The 25,777-nt window shown below is 44.6% G+C and overlaps 1 protein-coding gene across 5 annotated transcripts in view; it reads left to right on the forward strand.

Annotated features, from left to right (window-relative positions):
* Nucleotides 1–24,131, forward strand: part of TRAF3IP1 (TRAF3 interacting protein 1) — a 44,833-nt gene extending 20,702 nt beyond the window's left edge. The window contains exons 8-16 of one of the 5 annotated variants that reach the window (XM_080670346.1): nt 522–623; nt 2,785–2,805; nt 3,893–3,977; nt 4,417–4,500; nt 5,908–6,031; nt 6,229–6,265; nt 7,783–7,859; nt 20,851–21,074; nt 22,006–24,131. In XM_080670346.1, the coding sequence (XP_080526472.1) occupies nt 522–623; nt 2,785–2,805; nt 3,893–3,977; nt 4,417–4,500; nt 5,908–6,031; nt 6,229–6,265; nt 7,783–7,859; nt 20,851–21,074; nt 22,006–22,171 (920 nt within the window). In that variant the 3' untranslated portion in view covers nt 22,172–24,131. The remainder of the gene's footprint in view (nt 1–521; nt 624–2,784; nt 2,806–3,892; nt 3,978–4,416; nt 4,501–5,907; nt 6,032–6,228; nt 6,266–7,782; nt 7,860–20,850; nt 21,075–22,005) is intronic. The other 4 variants (XM_080670350.1, XM_080670347.1, XM_080670348.1 and 1 more) reach the window with 4 other exon arrangements.
* Nucleotides 24,132–25,777: the final 1,646 nt, after the last annotated feature.

Genomic DNA, 25,777 nt, shown 5'->3' on the forward strand with positions numbered 1-25,777 from the left:
CTCAGATACTGGATTTTTTTTTTTTCTAATTTTATAAACATTGGCACATTAGTCATTAATTGGTAGGCAGGTATTTGGGAGCGTTTAAGATATCTAGGCCTGTACACCATGCCCCAAATATTTTTCTTTTCCTCTTGCTTTTCTGAGATTACTGCCTATTTGCAGCTTCTCAAGTCCCAGGCCTGGCAGTAGTGGGAGGCACTTCTAGAAATGGAGGAGGGGGGCCAGGCCCCCGCCTGGGCTGAGTGGGGCCTGGCCCTGCTCACAGGCTGCTCCCTTCTTTCCCTCTGGACCCTGGAGCCACACCTGGGGACTTTTTTTTTTAATTTTTGAATTTTTATGAGAGTTTATTTGTGCCAAAATGAGGACATATGCCTGGGAGCAAGATCTCAAATGCTCCCCCTGGGGATCGCCTTTGGCGTGTCCACTATACACTGTGGGTCACCTAGTGGGCTCTGTGGTAAAGCCACCAGCCCGCAGTGCACAGTCTTAACTACCCGTTTCAAACTGTTTCATATCAGGACCGACAGAAGCTAATACTAACTCAGCTAGTGTTTCAGATGGTAACTCATCTAGTCTGTGGAGAGACAACCCTGAGCCAGAACCAGCAGTGAAGCAGAAAGGTAAGGATGGCTCTTTCACTCCTTTCCTGGGGACACTGAGTCCCCCGATGTGGTGCTTCTTTTGGGCACCTCCCTTCTTGGGGTCCTGTCAGAGCTATAGGGTCACCTCGGGTCTGTGGTCCACACGGGGCCCTGTCCCTTACCTTCATACACCAGGCTTGGACATGGCCACTGCTTCCCTTTCTCCTCTACATAAATGAGAGCGGAATATTCTAGTCATTGCTGGATAGCACCAGCCTGTCCCGTGTCCTTGGAGTTTTTTTCAGAGGAAGGTCAAGTGGCAGAGTCCTGGAGTGTAGGAATGATCCTGAAGCCAGCCTCAGCCACTGCTGGGCCTCCCACAGGCTGAGCACACTCCACTGATTTCTTTTTTTAATATATTTTATTGATTTTTTACAGAGAGGAAGGGAGAGGAATAGAGAGTTAGAAACATCGATGAGAGAGAAACATCGATCAGCTGCCTCCTGCACAACCCCCACTGGAGATGTGCCCACAACCAAGGCACATGCCCTTGACCAGAATCGAACCTGGGACCCTTCAGTCTGCAGGCCTACGCTCTATCCACTGAGCCAAACCAGTTAGGGCACACTCCACTGATTTCATGTTCAAAGAAGACTTTCATCAGCTCACAACACTGTCATGACCATGGTTTTCTGTCTGTAATGTTCTTTCAGTGTCTTAAGTTGTACCTGGTTAGTCTCTGCTTTTGGCATAGTTTTCTTAGCACTTAAAAAAAAGTTGTGGTGAAATGCACATTCTGCAGTTGTCTTCTAAGGCCTGGAGTTCCTAACAGGCTAGGGGAGTGCCAGGGCCTCCTCAAGTGTTGTGCCTCAGAAGCAGGGCTGTGCGGGCCTGGTGCTGGGTGGCCTGGGGCTGCTGGGGCTGGGCGGCGGTGTGGCCAGGTGGGGCTGATGTTTGTCCATTTGCTCAAACAGAAAACACCTGTTGGAGGCCTAGTGTGTCAGGCCCTGGGCAGTGAGTATGTTAGTGTGCACAAAGCAGACTGAGGACAGCGGTGTGCACCAGAGCTGCAAGGGACTTTGCCACGGGGTCGGGGACAGCCTTTGGGCAGGAGGAGGCAGGCAGGCCGGCCACCAGGAGCCTCAAAACACAGAGGCCCGTGTGGGGGACAGGAGCATCGGGACCCACTCCCACTAGGTGTTGTGGCCGTGTGGGAGTTTAGCAGCAGGAAGCCATGATGCTTTCAGGAGTGGCTTAGTCACACTGAGGTCATGGGGACTGAAATTGCCATGTGCACGTTCTCACCTTGGTGTCATCTAGAGCCACATTCTCCAGGCCCCTCTTAACCACCCCTCCAGTTCCTTGGGCCCCCACCGGTCACCAGGCCTGTCCTCTGCTGTCACTCTGTGGGGTCCTGTGGGGCCTCCCGGTTCCCATTGCCCCTGGGGCACCGTTGCTGTGGCTCTCTGTGTGGTGTTCCATAGTCAGTGGAGAGTCAAGTCCTGCGGATGGACAGACCAGGGGGCCGAGAGCACTCTTCACCCTGCGTTGGCATGTGGGTCCTCCCAGTGACCCAGGGGCGTGCAGTTTCGGCTCTTCTGCACATGTGTTCATGCATTCTAAGAGTTATACAAAAAAGGATGATCCACCTGTGGGTTGAACGCACCCACCCTGCAGTGCTTCTGCTCAGGTACCTGTGCCCTGAGCAGCACTTGAAGAAAAAGGACCCTGGTGACAAGTGCAAAGGTCGGCTCCTGTGGAGCTTGAGAAAGTTTCTTCTAATTTAGGAGCTGATGGAAAAGTCCTGACTGACCAGTTAGGGAAGGCTGGTTGTTTGGTCTCACCGGAGTCCTACCCGTGGCCGGCGGTTCCTTCGAGGAATGAATGGCCTGGACCCGCACATTCGGAGTCAGTCAGTGTTTGTCCTGCCTGTTTCATTGTCTCTATGACACACTTTCTTCATACCAGTTTCCTGTTATAACATGTTATGAGTCATAGTTTTCTTGGTTCTTTGTTTTTCTACCTTTGAAAACAAGAGAGTGACAGTGACTAGAAGTTTTGAAGAAATGACCATTTCCCCCCTGATAAAATCCAAATTGTTTATTATGTATTTTTCTCTAATACTGTTCTGCTCATTTTGTATACTGAGGTTTACTAACACAAAAGTGAATTTCTGATGTGTTCTTTTTCTTTTTTTCAGGTGATTCCCCTAGTGTTTCAGGTAAGGAATGGTGCTGAGTGAGTGCTCGATACGAATTGTGTGCACACGTGTACAGATGCAGACATGCTCTCAGATTTATGTCTTATAGGTGTGTTAGTAAAACTATCCCAATTTAAGATTTAATCTGCATGTTTTATGTGTCAAAAATACATTTTAAGCCCTACCCTGTTTGGCTCAGTGGATAGAGCGTTGGCCTGTGGACTGAAGGGTTCTGGGTTTGATTCCAGTCAAGGGCACATGCGGGCTTGATCCCCAGTAGGGGGCGTACAGGAGGCAGCCAATCAATGATTCTCTCTCATCACTGATATTTCTGTCTCTCCCTCTCCCTTCCCCTCTGAAATAAAAAAAATATATATATATTAAAAAGAAACATTTCAAAGGATTTCTTTCCAGAGTATAAAGTATATTTTCAAAATTCAAATTCTGATGGATTTTCACTTTTACTTTAAATAGTGGAGTAAATGTAATTGTCTTAATAGTTTGGACTTGTTACTTACAGATTAAATCATTTTATCAAAGTGAAGACAGTTTTGTTCAGATTATAAATATAATATGGTATACTCAAAGTAGAAAAATTTTAAAATGAAGAAGAAAATGAAAAGCACTAGTAATTCCACTGCTCACAACTCAGATGAAGACCTTCTAGAACCCCATGTTTAGACATGCAATTATTAGATGTATCACTGTACTCTGCTAGTTACATGTTAAAATGATGTCACTGTTTACACTAAAAGGTCTCGCTTGTGGCGATGCCATATTTACCAGATTGCCTGTTGTTAGTCACTAGTGGTGATGGGAGCCTCCTGGCACATGTGTTATTTAACGTGCCCATTTCTTTTGGTTGTATTTTCTTTAAAGTGCTGAATTGATCAATCTCCCTTTTTAGTTCTGTTTCTGGAGGAGTTGAGCCAGGGCTGAAGGGAGCCCATTTCCCTGGTCTTCACCAGAGTTAGATGCCAGGTGTCTGTTTTATCTTCATCAGAATGATGGATGAGAAAGCTCATTTATATTTGCAATTACTTGGTTACTGTCTTCTCCAGTATGTATCCGTTGTTTCTATTCCTTCCTTTGCAAACTGCTGACTCAGAAGGAGAAGTGGGACCCATCGGCCAGGAGAAGTCAGAGGTGCCCGAGAACCCTGAGGTCCCCCATGAGCTCCCGTCTGGTGCCAGGTCTGTGCTCCCCCCACGCGGAGCTGACACGCTCCTCTCTGTATCTCCCGCAGTTCATGTAATGCTTGAGCTTAATTCCGAGGAAATATTTGTACTAAGAAGCAAAAACTGTGTATTTTATTTAGTCTTTCTGTACTTGGGTGACAACTAACTACACATAGAACATTTTAGAGATTTAGAGTAATGCATAATTATGGCTAAATTATGTCATGTTTTGATTACTGATAGTTATTTTTGTACCTTAAAATTAATGAAAATATAAGATTAAAAGATAGATACTTTTAGGTTAATGGCATTTCTTAATATTCTAAGAGTATGTGCAGACTAGGAGGCAGATGGTGGCTGGAAGTCAGTGTTGAGCTGACCTGGGTTTTCTGTTGTCTACTTTGAAATGTGGGAGTGTTTATACCCCTGTTTGGTTTTCCACGTCTGGGTTTAGAAGAATTCCTCGTCCTGGGAGTGCCAGGCCAGCGCCTCCCCGAGTGAAACGACAAGACAGCACGGAGGTGTTAACAGCGGACAGGTGAGGCGCACTCTAACAGGAGGGGCAAGGGCTTCTCCCAGTGTGTGGGACCTCGGGATAATGGGAATCGGGCACATGCTGCAGCGGAAGGGGTGGAGTGGATGGTGCTGGGAAAACTTGCTGTTGAGAAAAAGAAAAAACAGGTTAGACCCTCACCTGAAACCACACATGGCCTCACTTTTCAGATCAGTGAGAGAGAACACAGGCACTCCCACAATTAAACCTTTACAATACGTGGGGAAGATGTTCGGGTGCATTTCTCTGACCTCTGGATAGAGGATTTTCTAAGCATAAAAACAATGAGGGGAGAAATAGGAAAAAGATTTAAAGGCTTAATTGCAGAAATAGAAAACAAAGGTTATGAGCAAATCATAAACAATATAAAGGCCAGCGCCAGGTAGGGCTTTTGTAAGTTTACAACCTGCCAGTCGCTGTGGTCGGCAAACTGCGGCTCGCGAGTCACATGCGGTTCTTTGGCCCCTTGAGTGTGGCTCTTCCACAAAATACCACGGCCTGGGCGAGTCTATTTTGAAGAAGTGGTATTAGAAGAAGTTTAAGTTTAAAAAATTTGGCTCTCAAAAGAAATTTCAATCGTCGTACTGTTGATATTTGGCTCTGTTGACTAATGAGTTTGCCGACCACTGTGCCAGTGGCTGCAGTAGGATCCGTAGATACAAAAGTCAACAGGCTGGGTCAGGTGTTTCAGATAGAGCAGGAGGTCGGACTTGGAAATGGCAGGTGTAGACATTTACTCAAGTTTTGTTGCAAAGAGACCAAGAGAAGGAAAGGAAGGGCAGTAGGGAGTGGGAAGGAACGCAGGGCCGAGGGAAGTTACTAGTTCTTGTTTTTAAGATGAGAGAATGAGCACATTTTTGGATGACAGGATGATCCTGTGGGGGCGGATTTGGTGATGTGGGGAAGCAGGCTGGGGGTGTTGGAACAGAATCCCTGAGTGGGCAAGGGGACGTGGAGAGTTAATATGTGGGTGAGATTCTGGGAGGTGAGTTCTCTCTGCCGCTTGGTTTTCCTCATTCGCTAGGAGTCTGGGGAGGAGGAGCAGGTCAGAGGAGGGAGGAGGGCAAGCAGGTCTCCACGAGAGAGGGCTGTACAGAGGTTCTCATCCAGGGGCCACCCACCCCCCAGGGATGTTGGGACGTTGGGGCTATGTCTGGAGTGGCGTCATGACTGGGGAGGAGGCGGAGGGAAAGTTCTTGGCATCCAGTTGGGGGGTTTGGGGCCAGGGCTGCTGCTAAACATTCTACAGTAGACAGGCTGCCCCCCACAGAGAGCGATAGGCCCCTGTCCTGAGCTGCTCTCACGGAACCTCGCATTCAGTTCCAGATGCACTGGGTGGATGAAAACATCACCGACAAGATTTCTAATTTAATCTGATTTCTTTGTATTCAGGACAGGAAGTGGTCAAACCGTCTCCAATGTGATTGTCGATTTGCAGAACTCTGAGAACGAAGAGGACGACCAGTTCGTGGTGGAGGCTGCGCCCCCGCCCTCTGAGGTGTCAGAACTCGAAGTGGTTAGTGCCCTGGCCTGGGCGTTTTGTAATGACACTTTCACTCCAGCGTTCAGTTTTATGCAGACAGAACTTCCCTCTAATTTTTCAGTTAGTTTTCTACCCTAATTTCGCCATTCCTCTGATGAGATCCATGAAGGTAGGGTTTTGAGGATTCAACAAACCCGAATCTCCTTTTTTCTCCTTTCTTTCCTGCTCAGGTACACGCAGTGGAATTGGAGGAAGATGAGAAGCACGGTGAGTGCTGGTGTTGGTGTGGGTTGGAAGGGTCAGATGCAGGAGTCCAACCAGCAGTACATAGGGCTCCATGGGCACGGGTCCCTCCGAGGTTGGTGCTTTTCATTCTGGGAGATGATGGATGCTGCTCCCATCCTTGGGGGACCTGGGGGCACCCTAGACCCTGGAGGTCAGGTGTGAGCTGTTTCGTAGGTGACTCCTTTTCTTATCCGTATGGTTACATTTAGAATTGCATGACCTCCAGGGTCATTCCCAGGTTCTGTAATGTTATCTGCTTTATTTCATACATCTATGAAAGCAGAGAATAGGCTAATGATGCCTTGTCCCTGTCACACAGCTCCCACAGTGAGGCTCATCTTGTTTTATTTCAGCTTCCACCCCCCAACCCCACTCCCCAGGCCCTTTGCAAGTCCCAGGCATCAGTTCTTCGGGAAGCACACTGTATGTAGCGCTAAAAGATAAGGGCTCTTAAAAAAAAAAAAAAAAAAGCCATAAATTCATTGCTATATGTACAAAAAAAATTACTTAATATCATCCATACCCCTTTTTCCAGTTTTGTGTATTTTTTCAGTTTGACTGGCAGTCCAGATAAGGTCCCTGCATTACAATTGATCTGACTGAAGTATGTCTCTCTCTTTTTTAAAAAAATATATTTTATTGATTTTTTTACAGAGAGGAAGGGAGAGGGATAGAGAGTTAGAAACATTGATGAGAGAGAAACATCGATCAGCTGCCTCCTGCACACCCCCTACTGGGGATGTGCCCGCAACCAAGGTACATGCCCTTGACCGGCCAGTGCTCTACCCACTGAGCCAAACCAGTTAGGGCAAGGGAAGTCTCTCTTAACTCGGGGCCCTCACACCCTTTCCCCTCATGATGTATTTGTTGAAGAAGCTAGTTGTCTGAGTTTCTCACACCTAGGTGTTGCTTATTATACCCTCTATTATGCCTTTTTCCACATTCTTGTAACTTAGTTCTAGAAAGTTGATCAGATTCAGGTTTTTTAAATTTAAAATATGCTTTTATTGATTTGAGAGAGAGAAAGGGAGAGAGAGAGAGAGAGAGAGAGAGAGAGAGAGAGAGAGAAACATTGATGTGAGAGACAACACCCATCGGCTGCCTCCTGCACACCACCTACTGGGGATTGAGCCTGCAACCCGGCATGTGCCCTGACCGGGAATCAAACTGTCAACGCTCAACCATTGAGCCGTGCTGCCGGGCTCTCCATTTCTTCTTAATCTTTGGAAACAGAAGAGAAAATCTAAAGATTATTTTTCCCTTTCAAGGAGCTGATTTCTTTGAAACATTATGAAGCTGTAGAGTTAGTTTCCACCTCCAGCTGTTGTATCAGTCTGATGCAGGCTATCTTTGTCAAATAAAAGTGAATGAAGCTGCTTTTAGTGTAGAAGGAGAAGAATAAGGACTTGGCTGTTCTTGCCACCCCTCTGCCCATTCAGAGTAGAGTAGCTTCAAAGGTCAGAGAACAACTGGAGCATAAAGCTGCTGCTTTTTAACAGGAGGACTCGTCAAAAAAATTCTGGAGACAAAGAAAGATTATGAGAAGCTGCAGCTGTCACCCAAACCTGGAGAGAAGGTAATGGAATGTCTTGTAAATAAATATCAGCATTTTAGTGTCTGTTTCATACATTTACTTGGAAAAACAAGAAGCACCATTCGAATGTGGTCACACAGTAATGTCTCTTTGTACGTAGAAAAGCGTCCCCTCCCTCAGTGGGGAGGAAAGACACTGCGGGCTCTTGCAGTGGCTGTCACTTCCCCGGACCCTGGGTCAGTGCTGCCCTGGGTGGGCAGCAGCCTCGTTTTGGGGCTCAGGAGTCAAGGGCCAAGGCCTGCTCTGCTCTGACTCCGTGGCTCTCCCCTTCCTGCCTCGTCCATCCCTTCTCCGCTGTGCGGAGTCCGGAGCTGGCTGCCTGGCGCCGGCTGATTGAGAGGCTAGGGAAGCTTTCAAGTCTGGTTTTTAAATACAGGCTCCTTGTATCAGGCCGCCCAGCAGTCTTTCTCACAGTGTGTGATGAGGCTTTGTTGGGACCCACGGCCTCCTGCTGGCCACTGCCCCTTAGGCATGTGAACCTGGGGTGAATGCCTGCAGGCCAGGCAGTGTGCCTCAAATGTCATCATGTCTAGGTTTCTGTTACATTCGTTTGAAAAATAACAATAAATATTTATTGTGTGTGTGTTTTACAGAAAGCAATTTCTTAGAAAGTTCGTTGTATCAGCAGCCACAATTTCCCTGTTTTACGCATACTCACACACATGTGAATTTAATGGTTGTTTTAGACAATTCTGCTTAAAATGACCTGGTTTGTCATGAAAACGTGGCCTGAAATAGCCTATAAGAACCATGCAGTGAGAGTTACACCAGGGGGAGCCTTTAGATGCTCATAGGAGAAACATGTTGCCCAAGGCTTCATGTAAGAGCACTGTTTGCTCCACCGAGGGAGGCCCAACTTTCTGGCTTGCTGTGTGTGGCTGTGGAATTTTAGTCTCTCAGAGTCCTTTCCACAGGCCAGGCATTGTCCTGCTGTCCCTCACTGTGTCCCCAGCCCACTGGAGGGTCTGCCTCCAGGCCGGGACTGGAGTGGTCAGCCTTCGTAATTTGTTGTGGTTTTACTTTGCGTTTCTTCTACGGCTAAGGATCCTTATGTCCGGTTGCTGGTTCCTCCTATTCTCACTCAGTGCTGTTGAGGTTCTGAGGTGGCTGGCTGCCCTCTTCTCTCAAACTGGTTCTTTCTGTCTGTTTTACCAAGTCAGCTTCTTTAGAGGGTAATTCCATTTTCCTATTTCCTTTTTAGTTTCTTTTGGTAATTAGTATTTGAATCAGGATCAAGTTGACCTATGAGTGAAGGAAAGATCTGGAACAGTAGTGGCTTACAGGAGGTAGAAAGTGCTTTAGCTCATGCGCCAGAGCCTGGAGTGGCAGTGACCCAGACGCCTTCTACCTTTTTCCTCCTGATCTCCATGCCTCAGGGACCAGCCTTCAGGACTGCATTCCAGCCAGAAGGAAGGAGGAAAAGGGAAGTAGAAGGGCACACCCCTTCTCTCTCAGGCTATTTATTGGGAGTTGTGCACACCACTTCCACTTACATTATGTTGGCCACATTTTTATCACTGAGGGAACCATGAAGTGACATTTTTATTGCAGGCATCAGTTTGCTTGGCTAACAATCAAGGGCTCCATTAACACAGACTAAAACTTGCCAGGTGTCCTCAATGCCTGGCACACTCAGAAGTGATAATATTTGCAAGGCACAGGGGTAAGTAGAGGAGGCTGCCTGCCTGGCTGGGGCTGAGGATTTCTGGAACTAGCACATCTGCCACGTGCTCTCAGTGGCAGGAAGCTTCTCAGAGGTCAGAAACGGGGTTGACCAGCAGTCTCTCCACAGTGCTTCTCCAGGAAATGGTTCATTTCATTCATGCTTACAAAGTCATGGCAAGAACATGTCTGAAGTATACTTTATGATTTAAAAATATATCTATAGTTATAGTTTTCCTTCCCTTCTGGAAATGTCATCTTTTTTTTCCCCTGAGACTTTTGAAAAACTATTGATGTAGGCACTCCCTAGCAAAGAATCAACTTTGGTTTTGTAGATACTCACTTTTGTGTTGTTTTCATTTCAGTGATTTCTGCTTTTTCCTTTTAATTTCTTTTTTAAAAAAAATATGTTTTTATTGATTTCAGAGAGGAAGGGAGAGGGAGAGATAGAAACATCAGTGAGAAGAATCATTGATCGGCTGCCTCCTGCATGCCCCCTACTGGGATCGAGCTCGCAACCCCGGCATGTGCCCTTGACTGGAATAAAACCCGGGACCCTTTAGTCCTCAGGCCGATGCTCTATCCACTGAGCCAAACCAGCTAAGGCCCTTTTAATTTCTTTAGGTGTTTATTTTTTCTAGCCTCTTGTGTAAAACTTAGCTCATTTATTTTTAGTTTTTGTCATTTTAAAAATTAATATATTCACTATACATTTCTATTTAAGCATGCTTTATCCTTGAATTTTAAATTTCTTAAATAACAAATTAATATTAAGTATTAAATTTTCTTTTATTTTAATATGAAGTCCTTTGTTGTTATTTCTTCTAGACATGTAGGCTACTTAGGAGTCTGTTCTTTAGCTTTTAAATATAAGGCTTTTTTAAAAGTCTTTTTTCTTTTTAAATCCTCACCCGAGGGCATGTTCATTGATTTTTTTTTTTTAGAGAAAAGTTAAAGGGGTGGGGAGAGAGAGAACCATTGATCCGTTGCCTCCCGTACATGCCCTGATCAGGGCTGGGGATCAAACCTTCAATCCGGGCATGTGCCCTGACTGGGAATCGAACCTGAGACCTTGTGGTGTATGGGACGATGCTCCAGTTAACTGAGCTACACGACCAGAGCTAAAAAATCTTTTTTTTTTTTTTAAATATATTTTATTGGTATTTCACAGAGAGGAAGGGAGAGGGATAGAGAGCTAGAAACATCGATGAGAGAGAAACATCGATCAGCTGCCTCCTGCACACCTCCCACTGAGGATGTGCCCGCAACCAAGGTACATGCCCTTGACCGGAATCGAACCCAGGACCTTTCAGTCCACAGGCCGACGCTCTATCCACTGAGCCAAACCGGTTTCGGCTAAAAAATCTTTTTATTGACAGTATCTAACATAATTGCATATTCAGTGAATATGGTCTACATGATATTGATTATTTGGAAATGAGCCTTTCTTCTTGGCCTGGCTGTGGTCAGTGTTTGTAAAAGCTTTAGAATGCTCGCACAGTGGTTCTACCTTCTACACTTTGGGGCCAGGCTTCAGTACACCCTGTTGACTTCCTGGGGAGGTAATTGTAATGTACTCAATGCCTGTGGGCTGTAGCTGCCTGTTATTATTGATTTATACAAATTAATTATAATACTAGAGGCCTGGTGCACAAAGTTCGTGCACAGGGGTGTGTGTCCCTCAGCCCAGCCTGCACCCTCTCCAATCTGGGACTCCTCGAGGGATGTCCGACTGCCCGTTTAGGCCCAATCCTACCGGAATCAGGCCTAAACGGGTAGTCGGACATTTCTCTCACAGTCCAGGACTGCTGGCTCCCAACTGCTCGCCTGCCTGCCTTCCTGATTGCCCATAACCGCTTCTGCCTGCCAGCCTGATCACCCCCTAACCACTCCCCTGCCAGCTTGATTGATGCCTAACTGTTCCCCTGCCAGCCAGTTTGCCCCTAACTGCCCTCCCCTGCAGGCCTTGTCCCCCCCAACTGCTCTCCCCTGCAGGCCTGGGTCCCCCCCCAACTGCCCTTCCCTGCAGCCCTGGTTGCCCCCAACTCCCCTCCTCTGCCGGCCTGGTCACCCCTAACTGCCCTCCCCTGCAGGCTTGATCGCCCCCAACTGCCCTCCTTTGCAGGCCTGGTCCCTCCCAACTGCCCTCCCCTGCTGGCCTGATCGCTCACAACTGCCCTCCCCTGCTGGCCATCTTGTGGCGGCCATCTTGTGTCCACATGGGGCAGCCATCTTTGACCACATGGTGGCAGCCATCTTGTGTGTTGGAGTGATGGTCAATCTGCATATTACTCTTTTATTAGATAGGATAGAGGCCTGGTGCATGGGTGGGGGCCAGCTGGTTTGCCCTGAAGGGTGTCCTGGATCAGGGTGGGGGTTCCCTTGGGGTGTGGGGCGGCCTGGGCGAGGGGCCTGTGGTGGTTTGCAGGCTGGCCATGCCCCCTGGCGACCCAAGCGGAAGCCCTGGTATCTGGGATTTATCTTCTATAATTGAAACTTTGTAGCCTTGAGCAGAGCCAAGCCTCCTGCTTGCTCCATGGCTGCAGCCATTTTTGTTGGGATTTATTTATCTTCTATAATTGAAACTTTGTAGCCTTGAGTGGAGACCTGGGCCGGCCAGGGTGTGCGGAAAGCTTGGCTTCCTCCATTGCCGGGAAACCCAAGCCTGCTGCTCGCTCTGTGGCCGCAGCCATCTTGTTTGGGTTAATTTGCATACTCGCTCCTGATTGGCTGATGGGTGTGGCTTGTGGGTGTAGCAGAGTGATGGTTAATTTGCATATTACTCTTTTATTAGATAGGATTACTTGTGTATCTGCTGTCTCTAAAAATTCAGATACTAGGCCTGGGTGGTATCCTCAGTGGTTAAGAACATTGCCCTGTACACCGAAGGATCTTGGTTTTTATTCCAGTCAAGGCACGTACCCGATTGCAGGTTCAATCCCTGGCCCCAGTAGGGGTGCATGCCGGAGGCAACCAATCAATGTGTCTCTCTGACATCAATGTTTCTCTCTCTTTCCTCCCCTTTCCTACCACTCTCTCTAAAAATCAACGGAAAAATATCCTCGGGTGAGGATTAACAACAACAGAAATTCAAATACTAGGTGTTTTCTCTGCTTTTCACATATAAGTTATAGTGTGCCCTTAGTCTTAGTACTTTTTACTTCTTTTGGAGGGAGCCTTTTTTTTTTCATGCTAAGGAAATACATATTTGTAATCTGGGCATCTCTCCAGCCTGTCTTTGAAGTTTTGTTGGAAGAAAAGCCATTTCTTAGTGTACTAATGGATTGAATAATATATTATAAAATAAATATAAATAAATACGTGAATCAGACTGCTTTGAGCATTTTTTCATTATCTTGACTTATTTGTTCTCTTTTCAAGAGGAAATATTAAACTTTGCTAATAGTAAGATATTAGTTCATGCCAACATTTTTTTCTTCAGATTTATGAAGCTTTTGAAAAACAACCAGAAAAGCACTTTTATTAGTGTTTCTTATACTTTAAAAATACTTGTGTTTTAAACTTTGTAAATGAAGATGCTTCGGTATAATAACCAGTGATTTCAAAGGTGGTTAACTCACTTTTGGGGACTGTGTGAAGATTGCTGTCTTCTGAGTTTTCAGTCTTTTTTTCATTCTCTTCTTTTAGCTTTTTTTTTCATGTTATATCTATTCTAATTGAATGTAAATTTCATACTTTTTTTTTTAAGGTTTATTTTGTTGTTGTTAATCCTCACCTGAGGATATGTTTTCTATTGCTTTTTAGGAGAGTGGAAGGGAGGGGGGAGGAGGAGGAGAGAGAGAAACATTGATGTGAGAGAGACACATTGACTAGTTGCCTCCCCTATGCACCTGAGAGGAGTGAACCCACAACCCAGGTAAGTGGCGGACTCTAACCTGGGACCCTTTAGTCCGAAGGCCAACAGCACTCTACCCACTGAACCAAATGGGCTAGGGCAAAATATCTTCAGTTTGATTGACTTTGACAGCATAAGTCTGTAGGTGTAAATTCAGTTACTAAGTAGTGTAGACGTGTTCATATAAACTGTGACACATTAAGGAATGTGTGAGGGGTCGACATCACATTAGCCACAGGATGAAAATCAGTGGATAGAACTGGAATTCAGGTTGGGTTAGTCAGACTGACTGTAACGTGGTGAAGCTCGGGAAAGTGCAGGTGGTCGGGAAAGCAATTGGGAAAACAGAAGGGACTTGGTCCCACGTTACAGAAGCTGGAGCTGCCCGTGACCTTGGGTCCAGCATTGGAAGACTAGCCCTCAGTAGTTTGAAGAGGTCTGAGGACAAAGTCCTTCAAACTACTGAGGACTAGTCTTCGTTAGGAGGCATAATGGACATTTCCCACGAGGCTTCTAGGGTCAGGACACAGTGAGGAGAGGTCATGGTGAGGAGGGGCCATGGCCTGGGTGAGCCCCACAGAATCTGCTGGGTGGAGCTTTTAGCCCCTGCAGTGTAGCCGTCCTGACTGTAGGCTGCTGGCAGTGGGGGCCTGGCTCAGCTCTTTGGCTCTGTGGTTTTCTGCCACAACTTGAAAATTTGTAGTTTGGACAGTAATACAGATTTCAAGTGAAGTGTGATAGAAATGAAGTTAAAATAGCGTCTGACCTAGATTAGTATGACATTAAACATAAAGCATGCTATTTTAAGAGGCACTGTGGTACTTCCCATGAAAGCAAGAAGCTTAACCTGCTGTGAGTCTGTACTCCACGCTCTTATGTTCTGAGTACAAAGGGAACTCACAGTATTGGAAGGGCAGAGGGTAGCCCTGTGCTGACCCTTTTCAGTGGTGCGGGGACACTTGAAAAGTGGCAGATCCATGCTGGAGCGCCTCAAGTGTGAAATACACAGCTGATTTCGAAGACTTAGAAGGAAAGAAGGACATAGAATCCTGTTAGTAATTTTTATACTAACTATATGTTGAAACAATATTTTATATATATTGAGTTAAATAAATTTTTTGAAATTAATTTCACCCAATTTATTTTTAAATGAAACTATTGGAAAATGTTAAATTGTCTATGTGGTCCACATATTTGTATTGGGCAGCATTGGTATGGATGAAATGAATTAAGCTGAGCATTAAAACCAGTTAAGCAAGTAGAATTGAACATAACTTTCACTACAGAATTGAATGCAAAAGCCCTAAATCAGTTTTCAAAAATTAGTTTATAGAAAAATAACATCATAGAAGATAGTAGGGTATAGGGTCAAGGGAGTTAAAACCACATTAAAATCATAATTTATTCCAAAGTATTTTTCCTGAACTTGCCCTAACTGGGGATCAAACCTGAAACTTGGGTATGTGCCCTGTCCTGGGAATTGAACCTGCCACCTTTTGGTGTATGGGACGGTACTCTAACCCAGCTGTTGCCAACCTTTCAGACCTCATGGACCACCAGTGGTCCGTGGACCATCGGTTGGCGACCGCTGCTCTAACCAACTGAGCCACCTGGCCAGGGTGCAGAAGCTTTTTTCTTCACTTACTTTAAGGTATCTTGATGGCTGAGTTTTTTACTTTAGTTTTTAACTTTTCTCAGTCTTATCTATTATGATTAGTGCTTTTTGTGCCTCAATTGAGAAATCTCTGTTCTAAGGTCAGAAAGATACTTATTTTTTAAAAAAATTAAAGCTTTTTTGGGCAGTTGAATTCTTAATCCACATGGAGTTCATTTTCCTATTCTGTGAGAGGAGGTGTTTGTTTGTTTCATATAGATAACCAGTTTCTCCCCCTTTCCACACTGATCTGCTGTATTGGGGGCTCTTTTTGGATTCACTACACCAGGGGTCAGCACACGTTTTCTAGAAAGGGTAGTTGGGATTTTCAGCTGAGAGATCCTTGTTTTGTCCTCCCTGATGAATGAGCCTGTCTAGGTCCCAATAAAACCTCATGTATGGAAGTTGAAACATGAATTTTATAGCACTTTCATGTGTGTCACAAAGTATCTTCTTTACATATTGTCTTGAACTATTCAAGGGTGTGAAAACTGTTCTTAGTCCATGGGCTTGTCTACCAGACTGTAGGCTTAAGCTATCTCCCTGGCCCAGCCCAACTCCTTCTGCTTTACCTCCTGCAGCTTCCTTAGGCCCCATGGCTGGTGGCTGGGCTGGCACACGGGTCGGTTCCTCTCTCTGCCATGCAGGTGCTGTGACCAGCTCACTGAGTGCCTTGGAAGCTGGCTTGGGATTTAGTGGAAGTGTTTGTGCCTGGCCCTCTGCAGTGCGTCTCTGTAAACACCTACGATCTTCTCTGCAGAGGTTGTGCCCGTCTTTAGCTACATTGTATCCGGATACTGTTGAGTTTATTCTGCTTTTGTAACACTGCATGTTTTAAATTTGTGTTCTAATTCTTTATTTCCAGGAGGTAGGAATGCTGTTGACACAACCAGCCTCATTGATACACCGATTGTTTTCAAAATGTGTCTGTTGATTTTTTTATGTTTCTGTGCTTTAATAGCGGCTGGATACTGACTGGATGATAGAGAGGTACAGGTGGGGTTTCAGGAGGTTAAGGGGCTTACCTGAGATGGGATTGGGGACCAGTGAGCGGGCAGAGTTGGATTCACACCCAGGTGTTCTGGCCCCAGGCCATGCTCTTTCTTATGAGCTACACCGGCTGTTCATGTCACCCTGAGTCACAGCCTTAATTTCCCCCTTTCCATCTTTGCACTTTGCTTTTATTGCCTGATTTCTCTGGCCACCTGTTTCCTTCCTAATTTTTAATGGGAACACTTCTGGAATTTACCCTTGTCTGGTATTTGTTGTAGCAAATCGATGGAGAAAGTACAGTTTTCCCCCAGTATGGGGCTTTATCATGAATTGAGTGGTGAATTTTATTAAATGCTTTTTCTGTGATGATTGACATGATTCTGTTTAATTTACTAAATTATATTTATAGCTTTTCTAAATATTAAATTACTGGAGGCCCAATTCGTGCATGGATAGGGTCCCTAGCGGCTGCTGGCTGCTGGCCGGGGCCTCCCTTTCCTGGCTGCCGGCTGCTGGCCAGGGCATTCCTTCCTTCCACGCCGCCCCCTGGTGGTCAGTGCACGTCATAGCGAGTGATCGAACTCCTGGTCAGTCGAACTCCCGAGGAGGACATTTTGCATATTAGGTTTTTATATATAGAGAGTCTTATATTTTTGGAATAAAACCAGCATTGTGATGTTATATTATCTTCCTATCCACTGTTAGATTGTAGTTGATAATTAGTATTTATATTCATGGATGAAATGGGCCCATGATTTTCTTTCCTGCTCTTGTCTGAGTGTCAGGTTAAAGATGAATGGGGATGTTCTCTTCTCTAGAATAGATTGTAGGTAGAATGATATTGTGTCTTGACAACTGGTGGGACTCACTTGTAAAACTGAGCGTGATGTTTCTTTGGTGGAACAAATTGAAACTACTGCTTTTATTTTTATATTAATTATGGGAGTATTTAGGCTTTCTGTTTCTTCTCAAGTCAGTCCCAGTTACCAATTTCTTTAAAAATTTTCAAGTTTATTGTCTTGATAGAATTCTTTTAAATATCTGCTCTATATATAGTTCAGTTTTGCTCTCTTTTTACTAATTATACTATCTATTCGTGCTTTTTTTTTTTTTTTTTTAATTTTTTTCCCCCCCGGAAACTTGTCTGTTTTCTTAAACCACAAACTTTTGGCTTTGTTGATTTTCTCTTTAAATTTTTGCTTTTCTTTTCACTGACATCTCCAATTTTTAAACAAATTGCTTTCCATCCTGGCTGGTGTTGCTCTGGGGTTAGAACATCAGCCCAAGCACCAAGCAGTCTCGGGTTCGATTCCTGGTCAAGGGCACATACCTGGATTGCAGGTTTGATCCCCATCCTGCTCTCTCTCACATCTCTATCTCTATCTCTATCTCTATCTCTATCTTTCTATCTCCTCCCTTTCGCCCTTCCACTCTCTAAAAAGCAATGGGAAAAATATCCTGGGTGAATATTAACAAAGCAAAAATTTTCTTCCTTTTACTCTGTGTTTATTCTGGAAGAATAAAAGTAAAGGTTAGGAATTACTAAAGCATATATTTTATTATATAACTAGAGGCCCAATGCACGAAAATTAGTGCAAGAGTAGCTTCCCCGGGCTGCCGGCACCGGCTTCGCTTCGGCATCTGGGCCCCGGACTGCTTCCCTCCTCTGGCCACCGGCAGGCACCTGGGACTTGGGCTGCTTCCTTCGGGCCACCCGCAGGCACCCGGGACCTGGGCTGGCTTCTGTTCGGCTCCAGCTTCATCAGGAAGGACGCCCGGAATGACGTCCAGTCTAATTAGTATATTACCCTTTTATTATTATAGATTAATAGTGAAGTGGAATATATTCTAGGATTAAAAACTGTTCCCTATTAGAGAAATATAGTCTCATCTGTTTCCTTTGTCAATTTCTTCCTCTTTTGTGCTGCTACATCAGGTAAAGAGTCAGATGTTTCAGTTAAAAAAATGCAAGTCAGTTGTAGTATCCATTAAACGTGGCTTGCTTATCTTACATTTAACCAAAAAATTATTTTCGAACCAAATAATATCACCAGTACGGGTGTTGTCTCTTAAAAATAAGTGGCATGTATACAATTCAGCACCCATTTTGATGCAAACTCATCTGAACTAGGGTAGAAAGGTACTTTGAACCAGGGGAGCAAGAAGGCCTGTGCCAAGTGGTCAGCAGCTGATGCCGCAGCGAGTGGCTGCAGCGACTTCTACTAGATTCAGGTACAAGGATGGGATTTGACCCTGCTAAGATGTTCTGGAGGTTCTAGCCAGTTCCAGAGAAATGAGATGTGATTCTGGAAGGGAGATAGGGCCACCATATTTGAAGATGACAACAGTTTTGTCAAGGAAATCAACCCACAAAGTTAAAACTGTTAGAAACAAATGTGTCAGATCCCGGTGACAAATAAGTACACAGAGGTCAGTATTTTCCTAAATGTCAGCAGTCAGCAGTGAAAACTGTGTCCCCTGCAGAACTGGAGACAAAACTGGCTTCCCGGGGCATGCATGCTTTTAACAGGACTTTTCTAGGAACTGGATTGAGAAGCCAAGGAATTTTACCAAGAAATAGAAAAGGTCTGGAAAAAATCAAGACACTGTGCTCCTGGATGGGAAACTCAATGTTATAGAGATGTCATTTCTCTGAAATTAACTTATAAATTTAATGTAATTCTAATAAATGTTCACTGGAGGTTTGGAACTTGGCAAAGAATATTCTTAAGTTCATCTGGAAGACAAATATATGAGAATAGCCTTTCATAAAAATGTTTGAAAGGCCCAGTAATAGGCCAGTAATGTCATATTCTTAACTTATTTTCATTTCTTTAGGTAGAGAAGGGAGCCTTTTGGTTGAGAATTTGAGTTCTGCATTTCCCTGTTGCCTGCTTGCTTTGTTAATGTCAGTGTTAAATTATTTCCATTTTTTAGGTTGGTAGGAAAGGTGGGTCTGAACATTGTCTTCTCTGTTCTGTGCACTAACCTTTGCTTCAGCCACAGTGCCCCCTGGTCTCATTCCAAGCTCCCTACTCTGACCTTACCCAGACTTCCAAGGCCGTCCCTTGGTCCTTTGCATGGACAGAACTGTTTGTAGGAGTAGCTAACATCGAATGATCTGCACCGGCTGTGGGAGGTCCCTTATCTGCCTTTCTTCTCCAAGAGAAGTTTACCAATTGGTTATTCTTCGTTGTGGACAATATGGTCATTATAGCAGACATTTACAGAGCACTTGTTATGACTAAGAACTTGCATATGTCTCTATTTAATCCTCAGTGATCTGTGAAACAGGTGTGTTCCCCATTTTCTAGTTAGGAAACTAAAGCACAAAAGTTATCTTGTCCAAGATGACATAGATCAGTGGTTGGCAAACTGCGGCTCGCGAGCCACATGCGGCTCTTTGGCCCCTTGAGTGTGGCTCTTCCACAAAATACCACGGCCTGGGTGAGTCTATTTTGAAGAAGTGGCGTTAGAAGAAGTTTAAGTTTAAAAAATTTGGCTCTCAAAAGAAATTTCAGTCGTTATACTGTTGATATTTGGCTCTGTTGACTAGTGAGTTTGCTGACCACTGACATAGACGGTAAGTCGCAGAGGTCAGACATCATCCCAGGCCCGACAGTCCCAGTCTGCGCTGTGAAAAAAACCACAGGTAGCACAGCTCTCGTACCTGCATCCAGGAGCCTCCTGCTCATGTGATTTCTGTCTGTAGTTGCTTCGTGCACAGGCTCTGCACCTAGAAGGTTGCTTGCTTGGGGCCATGCATGTTCTGACCTGAGCAGCAGCTTCTCTCTGTGGCCAGGGCCCTGGCTCAGTGCTGACTGCCTGTACCTGTCCCTGCAGAGCTGCCACTGACTAGACAGCTCTCAGAGCTTACAAATACAATACTGCTTCATGAACCATATTTGATGTCATTTGGGTTAGCCCTTTCGGGAACTGTTTGACATTGTCCTAAGGTTAGAGGCAGGCATACCCTTTGAAACCCAATGGCCCTACACATGGCATGTCCGGGCCCTTGTGTGCTGGGACGTGTGTGAGATTGTTCAGAGCTGCATGGTTTGTAAGAGCCCAGACCAAGAATGACCCATGTGTCTGTCAGCCATGGGGAGGATGAATAAATCATGGTGTAGTCCTAAAATGAAATGCCATTGAACAGAGCAAAGGAGTAAAATATGAGTGCAAGTGACAACATGGCTGACCCTTGAACGTGCTATTGAGCAGAAGAGGCCGATGCGCACGGGTGTGGGCATACGATTCCCTTTGTCCTGTGGGAGTGGAAAAGGCAGGGAGATAGCCAGCAGGCCAAGGTGCCCTCCAGGACTGTCACCTCGGAGGACGGCCTCGGGCTTCGGGGATGCAGCCTGCACGTGTCACTTTATCATTTGTTAAACGCTGCATTCATGTTTTCTGTGAGTGTGTGGAAAAGTTAACATGTGCTTTATGAATGAGTTTGATGCTGGAATATTTCTGGGTGGGTGAACAGGACACTCGATAGTCGGTGTCTGCTCTTCTGTTGTAACTTGAACACAGGCATTCTTGGTTTATGAGAACAAGGAACTTTAAAAAATTCTCACCTGAGGATATGTTTTATGAATTTAGAGAGGAAGGGGAAGAAAGAGGATTAAAGGGGGGAAGGGGATAGCGGGAGAGAAACTTCGATGGGTTGCCTCCCTTACACATCCCCACGGGGGATGGAACCCACAACCTAGGTATGTGCCTTGACCAGGCATTGGACTGGCAACCCACTCCCGTGCCCTCCTGCCATAAGACTGAGGATGTTTCTTTCCATATTCTCCCACTGATGGTAGGAGAAGTCCCTTGCCTTGGAGTCAGCGTGGAAGAAGGAGAAGGACATCGTTTCCAAGGAGATAGAGAAGCTCCGCCTGTCCATCCAGACGCTGTGCAAGAGTGCGCTGCCCCTGGGCAAAATCATGGACTACCTCCAGGAGGACGCGGATGCCATGCAGAACGAGCTGCAGCTGTGGCATCATGAGAACCAGCAGCATGCCGAGGCCCTGCAGAAGGAGCAGAGGTCAGGGGCGGGCCAGTGTGGGCATGGTCAGGGGCGGGATCCGGGTGGAGGGGGTGTGGGGCGGTGTCAGGACTCCCTCAAGTCTGCAGGCCTCGCGCCCCCCCGCCCCCCGCCCCTTCGTTGTCTTGGTTCCTCATTCCCATTGGGGTGTGCATTTTTTTGTAGCAGTTAGAAGGGATTTTGCAGTTAATGTTCATACACAAAACAGATTTAGGCATTAAAAAATAGAGGAAACTTTGCTGTTTGGATACCATATTTTTCATGTGTTTTATCAAAATTCCCCAAGTTTTATCTGTTTACAGTTCAAAAGTATTTTATTTTTTTACTCTAAAAGAACTGCCGGTGAACCCATTTTGAAATTGCTACTATAAAAGAAATGTAATAGTCATTAAAAAGATTATTTCAGAATAATGTTTGATATTCCGTATTTATAATCAGTGAATCTAGGATGCATGTAACTGTATCAACTGTTGTGTTTTTGCCCTGGTCAGCATGTTCAGTGGTTAGAGCCTATGCCCATTCACTGAAGGGTCTTGGGTTTGATTCCCCATCAAGGGCATATACCTAGGTTGCAGGTTCGATCCCGACCTGGTGGGGGTGTGTGAGGGAGGCATCAATGTTTCTCTCTCTCCTTCCTTCCCTCCCGTTCACCCTCTAAAAAAATCAGTGGAAAAAAGAAAGAAATACTAGCCTCCTTTGTATAAGTTTCATGTTCAGCTTCACTTTCGGTTGTGGCAGGGATGTGAAAATGAGTGGATCTTCCCCAGGCATGAGGTTTCTGTCCCTTTATGTCATTATCATGTACACTTACATTTTTACCCATTTTTCTTTGGATGAAATAAGCACTTTTGTAGTCTTTCAGTGTTTTAATTAAGAAGCAAATCTAGAATGAGACGGGATACTTACAAGCCGCTGGTTTTGTTCCCGTCAGTATCACGGACAGTGCTGTGGAACCCTTGAAGGTGGAGCTAGCAGAGCTGGAGCAGCTGATTAAAGACCAGCAGGACAAGATCTGTGCCGTGAAGGCCAACATCCTGAAGAACGAGGAGAAAATTCAGAAAATGGTGTACAGTATCAATCTGAGTTCAAGAAGGTGAAAGCTAAAACATTTCAAAGATTTGAAGTCATCCTCAGTTTGAAAATAAAAAGGCAGATAGAACATCATTTCTCTTTAACTCTCAATTTGCAAAAAAAAAGGAACAATTTATAATGTTATCCAACTAATTTTCAGAGCTTTCAAAACAGTTGGCACATTCAGTGTATAAAAAGACCATGTTTTCTACCTTCCTCGGGCTAGACTGCTCACTAATTATAAACAGCTCTTCCAAACACCTGTGTGAGAATTACTTTGCAGGCATGTTCTGTCCACAGCAGCCTGTGGAGGTTAGTTCTGTACTGAAGTTCTCTGGCAGGAGTGCTGTTGGCGAACAGTGGTCATAGATTTCAGTTTTCAGGTTTGGTGAGGACTTCTGCAGGCCAGACACTGGAGGAAGGATGACTATACTTTTTGAGGCACTTTATAAATAGAATGAGGCCTGAACATGAATGGATTATATTTTTAATCCATTTGCACTTGAAAAGGGTTAATTCAGCCTGTATTTTGATAAGGATACAGGTGAACTCTTTTTAAAACCTCTTCATAATTGTATATAATTCTTTATGTAATTTTTTTATTGGTTCCTGTTATCTTTTGCTTGTGTTTCTAACCCGTAAAGTTCATACATTTAAGAAGGCGATTTCAATGTGGCCATCATGACATTGTCTGGACACGAGTTTGTCCCGGCCATCCTCACTTTCCTCTGCATCAGCCCTGCGCTTCCCCAGATGGTGCTTGTGTGGCTCTGCAGGAGGCCTGCTCTCCCAGGCCCGGCAGCACGTCTTCCCTTCGGACTGGTCTGTGCACCTGTGTACCCGAGAGATGGATAGTTTAGGGGAATCTGAGAAAGAAAAACTTAAAAGGAGGCACGATTTACCAATTTTTTTGATATGACCTTTTTATGGGGGGAGGAAATTATTTTTTAAAGCCAATTTTTATTTTAAACATGGTTTACATTTAGTTCTTCATTTACATACAATACTGTACATGTTTTCAAGTTTGTATATAAAGGGTTTCACTGTTCAGAGATGTACTTACTGGTCCTGATACTTTTATTTCTAGATGCTGTATTTATTATGTAAACCAAGGAGTGCCGGTTAAGTGTTGGAATTGCCTGAGGAAGTTTTGTTTCTCTGAGGGTTAACACAAATGGCACAGCTTGGATTTTTCTTAATGTGATTTCCAAAATAAATCTTTTACTAAGGTAGTTATATGATTTTCTAAGCTGAGTAAGTTCAAGATCAGATTACCAAGATCTGCCATTTAGAAACGCTGGTCTTTTTCTCCTTTCTAAAGTGCATCATAAAGTTCTGTTTGATCTGATTATACTAAATAGTTTATTGGAGGTGGGGAGGCATTCTAGCTACTAGTCCTTCATATATGTACAATCTGTTTTCTACTGAATTGAATGACTTAGCCACAATCCCGAATGGCCCTGTTTTGCTTCAAGTTAAGATGTCTGCCCTTTATGAATTTGTATATATGATTAGAATTTTTGTTGCAAAAAATTACATACATTGTATGTGGGTAAAATTTTGTATGAAGTAGTCTTTCAAATTGTACCATAAAATTTATTTTTTCTTTTATACATAAATCATTAAAAATAATCATATTTTTTCTATAAGTGTATGGGTTGTGCAATTCAGTTCATACCTGGAAGAAATTTACAAGCATTTTTATTTTTTAAATTTTTGAATGTCCTTTTTTTCTTTGAAGAAAGTTCAGGGAAATGCACCTTTTCATTCATATTGTGACATTTGCTTCTTTTCTGTATAAATTGAAGTTTTATAAGACAAGTAAGCATTTATCAAATTTTAGGATCATTCATGAAGCTTTAGAAAGTCTCTGATTATAACTGTGTCTTATGGATGAGTTAAATCCTGGTGTTACTTATTATTTTGATAAACTACACAAATGGGATTATTAAATGTTTTCTCTACTTTGGTTTATAAGTTTTCAGGAAGTACTGGAGTCATACTTCATAATTTTAGTTTTAAAGTTGAGCTGAGCCCAGCCCATGTGGTTCAATGATTGAGCATCAACCTATGAACCAGGATGTCACGGTTCGAATTCTGGTCAGGGCACATGCCCGGGTTGTGGGCTCAATCTCCAGTAGGGGGTGTGCAGGAGGCAGCCAATCAGTGATTCTCTCTCATCATTGATATTTCTATCTCTCTCTCCCTCTCCCTTCCTCTCTGAAATCAATAAAAAAAATATATTGAAAAACTATTAAGTGTCAAGGCCCAGGGCACTTTAGGAGCCCACGAAAGTGTAAATTCTTAGAAGACAAAAGTGAACTTTTAAGTCAAAGCAAATATTTTAATGTGTAATATTAATATTTTTGCCTTTCTATCAATGCAGTTATAAAATAAATATTTTAATATTTTCTATGGAGGAAGGGCCCATGGAGGCACAAGTGTCCCGGGCTATTGTGCAGCCTGAGTTGGTCACTGGGACTCAACACCTATTGGTCCCCTGTGGCTGGACCCACCGCGAAGGTGACCTCATTCTGCTCTCTGCCTGGGACCTGGGGAGCAGAGCAGCACCCGCATTCTTCCGGCGGGTTTTCCATTTCCAGGGATTAAGGCTCTGAAGGAAGGCGTCTTTGGGGCAGTTTCAATACAAACACGGATGCATTTAAAAATAGAACTTTCAAATAAAAACTCCTAAACCAAGGATTTGAAGCATTAAGCTCATTTGGATAATTGCAAAATCAAAACCTGGAGTCAGCATGTGGACTTGGCACTCTTGGCCTGTGGCGCCCCAGCTGAGAGCAGGCCCGGCTCCCCCAGAGCCCTCCTGTCGCCTGTAAAACTGCACACCCATGTCGCTATTTCCCCTCCTGCCACACCTGCCAAAACAACCATTTGTGGGATTAAAATAAAAGTCTTGGACTCCTCACCGATGAACAAGGTCACAATTAATAAAGAGCCAAGTAGTCCCTGGTGAGTTGGACTGTGTTACGGGGTCCCCTCACTTCCTCCCTGCACCCCCAAAAGGATGAGCCTGGCAGAACCCAGCCTGTGGGGTGCTTCATGTCCACACTTGGCCACCACCTGCCAACCTGCAGACCTTGCCCTAGACATGGGCTCACTGGGGCCTGCACTCCTGGTCTCCTGCTGCAGGTGACTATTAAACTTCCAGGAAGTTTTCAAGCCATTATGTTAAAACAAGAATAGTAGCCCGGCTGGTGTGGCTCAGTGGTTGAGTGTCAACCTATGAACCAGGAGGTCATGGTTCAATTCCTGGTCAGGGCACATGCCTGGGTTGTGGGCTTGATCTCCAGTAGGGTATACAGGAGGCAGCCGATCAATGATTCTCTCTCATCACTGATGTTTCTCTCTCTCCCTTCCTCTCTGAAATCAATAAAAATATATTTTAAAAAATAAGAGTAGTAGATACTGAAAACTCATCACTTTCTTTTATTACGTTTTACTGTTCCCTACGCCCTTGTATCCATAGGATGGAAATACTTTGTGCCACAGCCCAGCTCTTCCTGACTCAGGTTCAGCACAGTCACTTCTGGCCAAGGTGGGAGGAGTCGCACTGCGGAAATGGGCAGATGCCATAGGGTGAAAGATAATGATGCACATTAACCAAAAAGTGT

The sequence above is a fragment of the Plecotus auritus genome, assembly GCF_963455305.1.
Source record: "Plecotus auritus genome assembly, chromosome: 5".
Lineage (NCBI taxonomy): Eukaryota > Metazoa > Chordata > Mammalia > Chiroptera > Vespertilionidae > Plecotus > Plecotus auritus.